The following is a 12,123-nucleotide window of genomic DNA, read 5'->3' on the forward strand; positions in this document are numbered from 1 at the left end:
TTTCATAGCTCCTCTTGACATTTTAGACATACAGATGTATATAAAATGATACAAAGAATATCCACCACCAGCTTAGGAAGTAAAACATTACCAATAGAATCGAAGCAAGCCCTGGAGGCCGTTCCTGTTCCCGGGCTCTTCTCATACTCCACCCCTGAGTTAAGCACTCTACTGAGGTTGAGATTATCCTTTCCATGAATTTCTTTCTATATTTTAACTTTCTTCTTTTAATAACTATTCCACCATTCTCACACCAGGCTTGAAACCTTATTCTCTGCCTTTTACAGAAAATATTGCTCTTAGTTTTTGGTTTTTTTTGCTGGTACGCAGGCCTCTCACTGTTGTGGCCTCTCCCGTTGCGGAGCACAGGCTCCGGACGTGCAGGCTCAGCAGCCATGGCTCACGCGCCCAGCCACTCTGCGGCATGTGGGATCTTCCCGGACCGGGGCACGAACCCGTGTCCCCTGCATCGGCAGGCAGACTCTCAACCACTGCGCCACCAGGGAAGCCCTGCTCTTAGTTTTTTATCTTTGATTTGCTTTCTCAGTAATTTGCTTTTGTTAAAATTTTGATGGTCGTGGTAAACAAAAGTTTCTTTTAGAGAAAGTGCAAATGATCTTCTGTCACAGTATTATAGCCCAGGATTCCTCTACTTCCCATAATAAGTTAACGTAATGTTTAATTCTCTAATTAAGAAAAAAAAGTGTAAAAGAAAGGAGAAGAGACCAGACAAGATTTGTATTTTCTAGGGCTAGAAAGGCAGGGCCTCCTCTGGGGAACCTTATTCACAAATGGCCTCAAGTGTAGGCTTTTGACTTTTCTTCAAATGAGCATTCAGAGACACTGGCCAATAGGGATTTTTAAAAAAATCATTCTTTATTCAGCTTGTATCCTGTTGTCAGCCTTTACTGTTTTGTGGCATTTAAAAGTCACAGGATTTATAATTTTTATGAGTAATACAGATAAATTATGTTCTTTGGCATTAAATTGTTTATTTGTTAAGGCAAAAGTGTAAAGAATACCATAAGTTCTGTAATGAGAAAGTGGTATTTCTTTATTTTTTTAATATTAACAGCAGCCTTAAAAGATGGAAGTGGCCCAGGCCACTTGATCTCTGAGGGCTACTGTTGAAAAATAATAGTGTGTATTGAGCTTTGAATTCAGTTAACAACTAAAATTCCATCTGTTATTAGCTTGGGGCATTACTTGTAGCAAATGCTATGTTCACAACCCATGCTAGGCCCTTGGTAAGGTAACATTATCTCTTCTCTTTAGGATCTTTCCTTAAAGTTAGGCAGACAGGACACAAGCAATAAAAGATATCTATCTAGATGTGCAAGTCAGTATATGAGAACTACCAAATGAATGGTACAGACAGTAAATGCAGTAGGAATTCAGAGGATGGAGAGCTCACTGTGGGTTGGGACAATTTAAGGAGCATTTCATAAACTAGCACCTGACTTGGGCCTTAAGAAAAAACAGGGAAAATGAAAGCACAGCTTACCAAAATATGTGGAATGCAGCAAAAATGCTTAGAGGGAAATTGAATGCATATATTAGAAAAAAAGAAAAATCTAAAATCAATAATCTAAGTTTCAAGTTAGGAAACCTGAAAAAGAAGATGGACTTTCCCTGGTGGTCCAGTGGGTAAGGCTCCATGCTTCCAATTCAGGGGGCACGGGTTCGATCCCTGGTCAGGGAACTAGATCCAACATGCCGCAACTAAGACCCACTGCAGCCAAATAAATAAATAAATAAAATCTTTTTTAAAAGAAAGAAAGAAATAACAAGAGAGCAAAAATTAATGAAATTGAAAATAAGAAATCAATGGAGAAAATCAATGAAACCAAAAGCTGGTTCTTTGAAAACATGAATAAAATCTATAAGCCACCAGCCAGGATAACTAAGAAAAAAGAGGGAAGACATAAATTACTAATATCAGGAATAAAAGAGGGGGCATCACCACAGATTCTGTGGACATTAAAAGGATAATCAAGGAATATTATGAACATCTCTATGCCCACAAATTTGATAGCCTAATGAACTGGACCAAGTCCTTGAAAAACACAATCTAAAACTCATACAAGGAGTAAACAACCTGTTTGATCAAACAATACTGTTTGATTCCAACTCTATAACATTCTGGAAAATGAAAAGACAGTGAAAAAAAGATCAGCGGTTGCCAGGGTTTGGGGGTTGGAGGGAAGGTTGACTAGGCAGAGCCCAGAGGATTTTCGGGTAGGGAAAATATTCTGTATGAGACCATAATGCTAGATGTGTGTACCACAGAAACACCAAGAGTGAACTGTAATGTAAACCGTGGACTTTGGGTGATTATAATGTGTCAATGTAGGTTCATCAATTGCGAGGAACATTGACAATGTGGGAGGCTATGCATGTGTGGAACACAGGGCTATGTGGGACATCTCTATAGTTCCCCTTCAATTTTGCTATGAACTGTAAAATTGCTCTTAAAAATTAAAGTCTTGGGAATTGCCTGGTGGTCCAGTGGTGAGGACTCTGCACTCTCACTGCCAAGGGCCCGGGTTCAATCCTCGGTTGGGAAATTAAAATCCCACAAGCCTCCCGGCATGGCCAAAAAAAGTCTTAAAAAGAAGAGGGGGAAGAGCAGTCCAGGCAAAGAATACAGCCTGGATAGACCCCTAGGACGTGTAGCACAGTTTCTTCTTTGCGACACTTTGGTGTAACTTTTCACTAGTTGAAGAAGCAAGTTAAGAGTATAAGTGGGATCAGGGGCTTCCCTGGTGGCGCAGTGGTTAAGAATCCGCCTGCCAATGCAGGAGATACGGGTTCGAGCCTGGATCTGGGAAGATCCCACGTGCTGCAGAGCAACTAAGCTCGTGTGCCACAACTACTGAGCCTGCGCTCTAGAGCCCACAAGCCACAACTGCTGAGCCTGCATGCCACAACTATGGAAGCCCGCACACCTAGAGCCCGTGCTCTGCAACAAGAGAAGTCACCTCAATGAGAAGCCCGCGCACCACAACAAAGAGTAGCCCCTGCTTGCCGCAACTAGAGAAAGCCTGCATGCAGCAACGAAGACCCAATGTAGCCATAAACAAATAAATAAATAAATAAAACTTATTTAAAAAAAAAAGTATAAGAGGGATCAGAATGTAGTTTTCAAAAGTTACACCTGCAGAAGGTGACCATTGAAACAGGTATAAAATGAGTTGATTGGCTTAGTTTGTCAGAGAAGATTAAGAGTAATTAACTTTTATCCCAGCATATGCTACAGGCAAGGTTCCCTTCTAAGCCCTTTACATGAATTAATTCATTGAATCTCCATACCAGCCCGCCTTGTAGGCATTATTATTATTATTATTACTCCAGCTTTACCAGAGAGTCAGTTGAGGCATTTGCTTGAGATTACTCAGCTAGTAAGTGACAGCCTTCTCAACTACTGAGCTATCTGACGGCTTCAAGATTATGTGTGGAGGGCTTCCCTGGTGGCACAGTGGTTAAGCACCCACCTGCCAATGCAGGGGACACGGGTTCAAACCCTGGTCCAGGAAGATCCCACATGTCGTGGAGCAAGTAAGCCTGTGCACCACAACTGCTGAACCTGTGCTCTGGAGCCCGCGAGCTGCAGCTAGTGAGCCCGTGTGCCACAACTACTGAAGCCCATGTACCTAGAGCCTGTGCTTCACAAGAGAAGCCACTGCAATGAGAAGCCCTTGCACCGCAACAAAGAGCAGCCGCCACTCACCACAACTAGAGAAAGCCCGTACACAGCAACAAAGACACAGTGCAACTAAAAATTAATTAATTAATTTAAAAAAAGATTATATGTGGGAAGCTCTAATCAATAGAAGCTACAAACAGGAGACTCATATTTGGCTTGCGTTGTGTTTTTTAAAATGTTGACTTAGTTGCCAATATTTAAAAATTAGAATATTTCACATAAAGATCCAGATATTCTTGGTAAATTGGAAGCAGTGGCCATGCCAGGATCGCATTTCCACAGGGCATTCATCTGGCTGACTCTGCTCTCCTTAGTTTATGTGGGGCCTCGTGCCCTCCAGTTCACAGTCCTGCTCCCTGTTGTTTCCCAGACCCTGAGACTTTATGCCAGTATTGGTTCATTCATTTACGTTAATGCCTGCTGGCTTCTCCAGGCATAAGCTCGGCCCTTAGGAAACAAAGACTTGTACTTTCGAATCCTTTGCCCTGTTCTAGCAACCCTGGACTATTTCCCTGTTCTAGGCTCTGAATGGATTCAAGATATATCATACAAAGAAAAGCTTGACTAATTAGAGATATATATATCATACAAAGAAAAGCTTGACTATTAGATATATGGGCTAAAGAAAGAAGGCCTATTAGGTGAAGTTTTTTTTTTTTTTTTTTTTGCGGTACGCGGGCCTCTCACAGCCGTGGCCTCTCCCGTTGCCGAGCACAGGCTCCGGACGCGCAGGCTCAGCGGCCATGGCTCACGGGCCCAGCCGCTCCGCGGCATGTGGGATCCTCCCGGACCAGGGCATGAACCCGTGTCCCCTGCATTGGCAGGGGGACTCTCAACCACTGCACCACCAGGGAAGCCCTAGGTGAAGTTTTAAACTTGGGTGATTGTGACTGTGGTGATACTATTGATAGGTATTGTTAAACATGTATAAAAATGTTTTATTTTAGTCCTGCTTTTCCCTCCTACAGGCCTCATTAAATCCAAAACTACAAGCATGCAGCTTAAGTGATGGGTTTATTATTGTAGCGGACCAATCAGTGATACTGTTGGACAGTATTTGTAGATTGCTTCAATTGCATCTTATATTTGGTAAGTCTAATGTAATTCAGTAAAATAAATTGGAAGTCATCTATATCTTGCTACCAATTTCTACAGTATTGCCTTTTCTTTACCCCATTATTTATAAGACTCAAAATTACACTAATTTCAAGAAATTAATCTTGAGTGCCTTGTGCTGAGTACCAGACGGAACAGGTACTGAGATGATCCCTTCTCTCAATAAATCTAAGGAAAAACATACATGGAAAGCAGCAATTTATTTGCGTGGTTTTTGTGTTAGAATACTGTAGAAAACAGTTGAGCCCAATTATGTTTAAGTTCCTGAATCTTGTACATAATTTCAATACCATCAACAGATAATTTGAATACTTTTAGCACTATAAAAAGTTTTTTAAAAGTACTTATGAATTAATTCTTTATTGAGTTAAAGGGCTTTAAGTGTGTATATGCAAGTATGGGCTTCAGAGTAAATTAAGGGACAGACAAGTCAGTGATTATGCTGGAAAATAGGTGATAGTATTATGAATTTTTTTCTGAAATTTTGAGAGAAAGATGGTTATTGAAGTGTTTGTGTAAGAACAGCTGAAAATTAATTAATTAATTATTTTTAAAAAGAACGTAGATGAAAAGGAATTAGAAGGTATGCACATAAGAACAAAATCTTGATCACAGTTTGCAGGAGAGAAACCCATATTTTGTGGAATATTAACGCATCTACCCTGATGGGTCCCCAAGATTCACAGTTTCACCAATTAAAAGTGAGGCTGTGTTTTACATATAATACTTTTTTAAAAATAAATTTGTTTGTTTATTTATTTTTGGCTGCGTTGGGTCTTTGTTGCTGTGCATGGGCTTTCTGTTGTTGCAGCGAGCGGGGGCTACTCTTCGTTGCGGTGCGCAGGCTTCTCATTGCAGTGGCTTCTCTTGTTGCGGAGCATGGGCTCTAAGCACGTGGGCTTCGGTAGTTGCAGCACGTGGGCTTCAGTAGTTGTGGCTCATGCGCTGTAGAGCACAGGCTCAGTAGTTGTGGCGCATGGGCTTAGTTACTCCACGGCATGTGGGATCTTCCCAGAGCAGGGATCAAACCTGTTGTCCCCTGCATTGGCAGGCGGATTCTTAACTACTGTGCCACCAGGGAAGTCCCTACATATAATACTTTTGTATAAAGATATTGCTGCTGAATAATTTTAGTTATAAGCAATTTATATGTTACTGCTTTTATCTCTTAGTCTTTCCCTCCCGATCTCCATGTCATTCCCCCTGGCCTTCTTGCTGTGTGCAAGCAATAACTTCCTTACCTCCTTCAAGTCTTTGTTCAAATCTCACCTTATCAAAGGGGGTTCTCCTGAGCACTCCACCTGATACTGCATGGCTCTTCTGAGTTCTCTTTCGCTGCTCTACTTTTTCTTTTTTCCAGAGAATGTATCACCTTTGTGTATGTCATACAATTTGATTACTATGCTGACGGTTTATCATCTATTTCTGCCTTAGAATTTGAGCTCTATGAAGGTGGGACTCTTGTTATTATTCTCAGATATATGCCAAAGACCTAGAACAGTGCTTAGTGTATACTAAGTGCTCAGCAAATATTTGTTGACAAAGAGTCAGTAACATTCATTTTTACATTAGTCACTACTTTCATGAAATATTTAGAAGAAGCTTAAAAGAGTTGACTTTTAATAACAAAACTTGCAATATTTTGTGTTGAAAATAAACATTTTCAGAGGAAGCTTTTAACTTTGACTTGAAATTTTCAGATACTGAAGTGGATGTGGTTGGCCTATGTCAAGAAGGAAAGTTTCTTCTGGTTGGGGAGAGAAGTGGCAACTTACATCTTATTCATGTAACATCAAAGCAAACATTACTCACCAATGTAAGACCCTGTTATGTTTTTCATCTTCATTATCTAAATTCTAAATTATCTTTTAGAAAGCTAAAGCTCTAGCAAAGCATTACTTGATTTGTGGCCTAAATTAAAATAATAATGTTTCTTTACATTGAATTTAAGAATCATACCTTAGAAACTGTCTGAAAAAAAAGTGCACAACCTAAAAGTTGAGAATTATGTTTTATTGGGCAGACTTTCTGAGAACTTTAAGCCCAGGAGGCAGCCTCTCAGATGCTCTGAGGGACAGCTCTGAAGAGGTGAGGGAGGAGCCAGGATACATAGGAGTTTTGCAAGGGAGACCAGGTAGTCAGAACATCAAAAGATTACTGTTAAAGAAAAGCAGGTATATCGGGTTAATAAATTTAGCGTTTTCTATGTATGGAAGATGCAAGAGTCTGGGCTCATTGAAATTATTCCTTTGATATACACCTTTGCTGTCTTAGGGCCAGTATCCTGTGCTTTTCCATCCTGAGTCCCCTCAGGATGCACAGTTGGGAGTTGCTGCAATGCCTGATGGCTTGACAGTGGGCAGCCTGTTTATCTCCATCCTGAGTTCCCTCTTGGCTTGATGGTCGCAGCATCCTTTGTTTGCTAATATGGCAGGCAACATTTTTCATCCACAAAACATATGAAATAAATGCAAAATTGAAAAAGTATGGTTTGAAGATAGTATACTTGTCCAAAACAGTTTTGTATTGAAAATAAACATTTTTGCAGGAAGCTTGTAAATAGTTTTCCATTTGAAAACTAAAATGTTTGGAATATAGGCAGAATTATTGCTAATGATAACTGATATCCCTAGAGTTTAAAGAATATAATCCTTGACTGTAATTTTCTGGGTTTAATCTTATCATTTGAAATTAATTTGCAATTAGGCTTTTGTTCAGAAAGCTAATGATGAAAATCAGTGTACTTACCGGAATCTTGTTATTGAGAAAGATAGTTCAAATGAAGGTAAGTGCTTTTAATTTCTTTTTTTAATGTCTTCTTATTAATACCCAGTCAAAAAATCAGATTTATAGTTAATATATTATGTAAATTAATTGGTGTTACCTACACAATGTTAAACTTTCTAGGGATGCAATTAATATTATTTTAAAAAACAAGTTTTCGATTTTAGCTCTTTTCAGAGGCTTAAATGTACTCTTCTTAAGTATAATATCCTAAACTTTTTACAGTTTTGAGAGTTCTATAGATTATCAGGGAGACCTAATATTCTTTTAATATGTTCTTATGGGTTTCAGCGTATTTATCATATTTCTTTTTAACAAATGTTAACTGTTCCTTAATTTATTTTGATATATCTGAGTTTCTTTTTTTCTGGCAAATGAAATTTGGTTTATAGAAGTTTCAAAGAAGTTAACATTGTTTTTGCAAATAACTTACCAATTCTTTGTAAATAAGCTTTGTATTGTTACTGTGTTATTTTATTATTAGACTTTAAATGAGCAAATGGACATACTTTTAAGCTAGATCCGGACCCTGGTTTAAATTTTATATCATGTGCCTTTTAAAGAAGCTGGCTTGATTTTATTTTAATAGGTACCTATTATATGCTGCTTCTTACAAACAATGGATTTTTTTGTATTACAAACCTTCAGCTTGTAAAAATTCAACAAGGTAAGTAATGTATTATTTTCTTATTACTGATTTGCAGCAATATTTCTTATTAGTTTTCCAGGTAAATTTTAAAATAGACTCTTTAAGAATATTTTAGTTTAACTACATTCTATGATATTGGGTATACTTTTAAGTATTCATAATATACTTATTCTCCACAGTTAGGGCTACAACAGAATCTGAAGACATATTTATTTATAGTCTTCAAGGACTTTACAACTTAGTTGGGGAGACAGGAGTTACGCTAGCATAGTAATAAATACTTTTTGATGGAATGAATGAACCTGGAAACTGAAATGATTTTGTAAGTGTTAACAATACAAGGCAATAATCTAGAGTGTGTGCTAAGTGAGTGGTGTGGACCATACATCCCTCTGAGCTGGCAGAGATTGAGGAATTGATTCCAGGCACGTATTCAACAAATTTTTTTTTTTTTTTTGCGGTACGTGGGCCTCTCGCTGTTGTGGCCTCTCCTGTTGCGGAGCACAGGCTCCAGATGCGCAGGCTCAGCGGCCATGGCTCACAGGCCCAGCCGCTCCGCGGCAAGTGGGATCTTCCCGGACCGGGGCACGAACCCGTGTCCCCTGCATCGGCAGGCGGACTCTCAACCACTGTGCCACCAGGGAAGCCCCAACAAATACTTTTTAAAGATCTACTCTGTGCTAAGAATGTGCCAAGTTCTGGGGATACAACGAGATTTAAAGATACAAGTTTCTCTGTAGTTTAATGAAGGAGCCAGACAAGTGAAACAACTCTTACAAAAGGGAGTGCAAAGTGATGAAGACTTCACAGGTAGGACTTCAGAGCTTGAATAGGAGAGTTGGAGCAGGGAGAAGACCATCTTAGTAGGAAGAACCTTTTAAGGGAAGGTGTGGACAGACACTGTAGGGACCGTAAGGCAGCCTGGCTGGTGCCCTGAGTACAACATGTCATCACAGTTTATTTCATTGGTCAAGGGCAAAACTGAAAAGTCACCAGCACCTTATGAATTTCTGACCAGTGTTCCTCTTACTAGATTATATGTAATTTAACCTTGACACAAAAGGGAAGATTCATACGTATTTTATAGGTTATAGTGTAAATTTAGCCTACTTTCTCTTTTTCATGCAGCGATTGAAAAGGTAGACTTCCATACGGCAAAAAAGGTAAGAAGACAAAACCACATTGTCTTCTTGAAACTTAGATTTAATGTCAGTTTAGGAAAGTGTTTCTGCATAATTGTCTAATGGTTGATATTTTGGGAATTAGCATGATAAAGCATTTTAATAACATTCCTATTTTAAAAAATACATTTATAGCTATTGATTTAAACTGATTTTTTATCAGTCTTTCCAAGGAATTTGGACTATGGAGCATATATATAACATTCTTATTTTTTAAATCTTGCAGTTACAAGGACAAATCAAGTCCAGTTTTATTTCTACTGAAAATTGTCATACCCTTGGTTGTCTCAATCTTGTGGCTGGTGATTTAGCAAGCGAAATCCCTGTGATAATTGGGGTAATTCTCTTTTTTTAATAAAATTTTGGGCTTTTTTTCTGAAATGTTTCTTCATTAAAACATAGTTTTGGTAAAGTTACGTATTAATTTGTACTGTATAACAGAAACAGGGAAATTATAAAATGAAGGTCATAAAATTAACTCAACAAGTATAACTAAGTCTCTGTGTTGGAAAAAATATTGCATCTTTATTTTCACTAATCTCTACCTGACATTTAGCATGTCTTTCAATTATGAGTGTAGGCAAAAACAACAGCAGCAAACAAAACATCTAATATTATATTCAAGGAGTAGGCAGAAATTCTATATTGAATTATATTATTACAGCACTTACAACATTTTTACTTGCCAAATTTATATAATATGTTAAGAAGCAGTCACTTTTCCCCGTTTTGTGTATCTAGTTCAGTATTTCATCAGGGTTTCAAATAATTTGAAATGAATACTTATGAATTATTTTCAAATATTAGTAGTTATTTTCATGAAAATACTTCATCAAAGGTTATCTTTATCTTGTAATGCTGGAGGAGGTCTTGAAGCTTACCTGATGTCTCTAGAGTGAGTTGCCTGAATATGCCTCCTCCTTATTAAATGTTCATGTGATAACAGTGTACAGCAGGAGTTTGCTGTTTTTTCCATTCTGTTCTGTTGAAAACAAACTAAGAGAGGAACTAGATGATAAGAGCTAGCTGGGCTTGAATATATAAATATATTTTGAAATTAGTCACATGTACAACTTAGATGTTTCTACTTGGAGGAGAATTCAGATCTAGACCCAAGTTTGTAATTGACATACTATTTTCACTTCTGTAGGGAACTGGTAATTGTGCATTCTCAAAATGGGAAGCAGATTCTTCTAGGAAAGGGATGACCGTTAAGAGTGTTATTGATGCAGAGATTATTGAAGGTAAAATCAGTTAATGAAACTACTTTTGGTACTTGTGAGTTGTCGTTTTCATGCCAGTACACTAAGTCTGGCATATGAGCCGTTTTACCAAACCTTGGAAACAAGCCAGCTTAGTCTGATGATTGTCCGTGTATTTGGCTTCTTAACATGCTGCAATTGTTACTCTTCATTTTGGGAGGTTTTACGTTTTAGTGATCCTACAAAAAAGTAGAGAAACAGGAATAAGTGGGAATGGGAACTTCTTTTTTAAGGGTAGTTCTGCCTTTCCATAAATATGTTAGTTTACTATTTTAAATATGGCTATATGTAACCCAGAAACATAGTCCTTACACACCTTGTTTTCTCTTTTGTAGGTGCAAAGAAGTTCCAGCTGATAGATAATCTACTTTTTGTTCTTGATACCAATGTATGTTTCTGATACTTCCCCTTAAGTATTTTCACTTGGTGTTATGTTTAACGACAGAAATTTTGTCGAACTTAACAAAGACAAGGACTTTAGCCAGGGTAGATTACTACCTTGTGTAATGTGCTTTATTTCAGTTACGTATCAAAAGATAGATTCCAAAATGTAAATTTTTAGTCGTTAAGAGGACGTATCAATGAAATGTCTCTTTTGCAGAACGTGCTGAGCTTATGGGATATTTACACCCTAACTCCCATATGGAACTGGCCCTCCCTTCACATAGAAGACTTTCTTCTCACCACAGAAGCAGATTCACCTTCATCAGTCACGTGGTACATTATGACACTCATATTGATTTCCCTTCTGTTAGAACCAGGTTTCTTGCCTGGTTCTGTTCAGATCATTTCTTATGTGTTACATTCTAGATAACGCTGTGAACAGACTGACAGGGTAAAGACCATTTCATTGTTAGCCAAATTCATTGAGAACAAATAGGCAACACAAAAACCTCCATGTGAATGTGTTAGAAAGAGTGTGAGTCTGGGCCATAAACATTCAGAAGTCAAGTTCAGTATCTTCTGTGTGAATTAATTTTAACTTTTATACAAGGATATCACTTTGACTTAGCTTATGTCTAGCAGTTGGCTTCTTTGATTCACTTAAACCTTCTTTTCTCTTTCAGGCAAGGGATTACAAATCTCAAGTTAGTAGCTCTGACAACTACTACTAATAAGAAGGTATTGGAAAATTTATATCACATTCGTCCATATTATGTGTTAGAAATAGCATTAACTAGGAGTACTAGTTGTTAAGTAGTACTCACAGCATATTAGCTCTTAGTTCACACAGGTACTTGACAGATCAGAAATAACCCTGCAGAGCTCTTTTTTCTCATTAAAAAAAAAAAGGTGTAAATCTCAGCTCCACATTTTAATTGGAGCATTTCAGGAATTAAAATGTCTATAAGAAAATGTTTATTATAGTGATACTTAATGTAGTTCTGGCACTGAGGAATTACATTTGCCTTAAAAACAAATTGT

The 12,123-nt window shown here is 38.0% G+C and overlaps 1 protein-coding gene across 1 annotated transcript in view; it reads left to right on the forward strand.

Moving 5' to 3' along the window:
* The window catches only part of KNTC1 (kinetochore associated 1), a 71,354-nt gene that overhangs the window by 2,594 nt on the left and 56,637 nt on the right, over positions 1 to 12,123 (forward strand). The window contains exons 3-12 of the mRNA XM_067701013.1: positions 4,675 to 4,795; positions 6,523 to 6,638; positions 7,529 to 7,607; positions 8,196 to 8,273; positions 9,384 to 9,418; positions 9,663 to 9,773; positions 10,587 to 10,680; positions 11,034 to 11,086; positions 11,300 to 11,415; positions 11,766 to 11,820. Coding sequence (XP_067557114.1) covers positions 4,675 to 4,795; positions 6,523 to 6,638; positions 7,529 to 7,607; positions 8,196 to 8,273; positions 9,384 to 9,418; positions 9,663 to 9,773; positions 10,587 to 10,680; positions 11,034 to 11,086; positions 11,300 to 11,415; positions 11,766 to 11,820 — 858 coding nt within the window. The remainder of the gene's footprint in view (positions 1 to 4,674; positions 4,796 to 6,522; positions 6,639 to 7,528; positions 7,608 to 8,195; positions 8,274 to 9,383; positions 9,419 to 9,662; positions 9,774 to 10,586; positions 10,681 to 11,033; positions 11,087 to 11,299; positions 11,416 to 11,765; positions 11,821 to 12,123) is intronic.

Source organism: Pseudorca crassidens, chromosome 12, assembly GCF_039906515.1.
Source record: "Pseudorca crassidens isolate mPseCra1 chromosome 12, mPseCra1.hap1, whole genome shotgun sequence".
Classification (NCBI taxonomy): Eukaryota; Metazoa; Chordata; class Mammalia; order Artiodactyla; family Delphinidae; genus Pseudorca; species Pseudorca crassidens.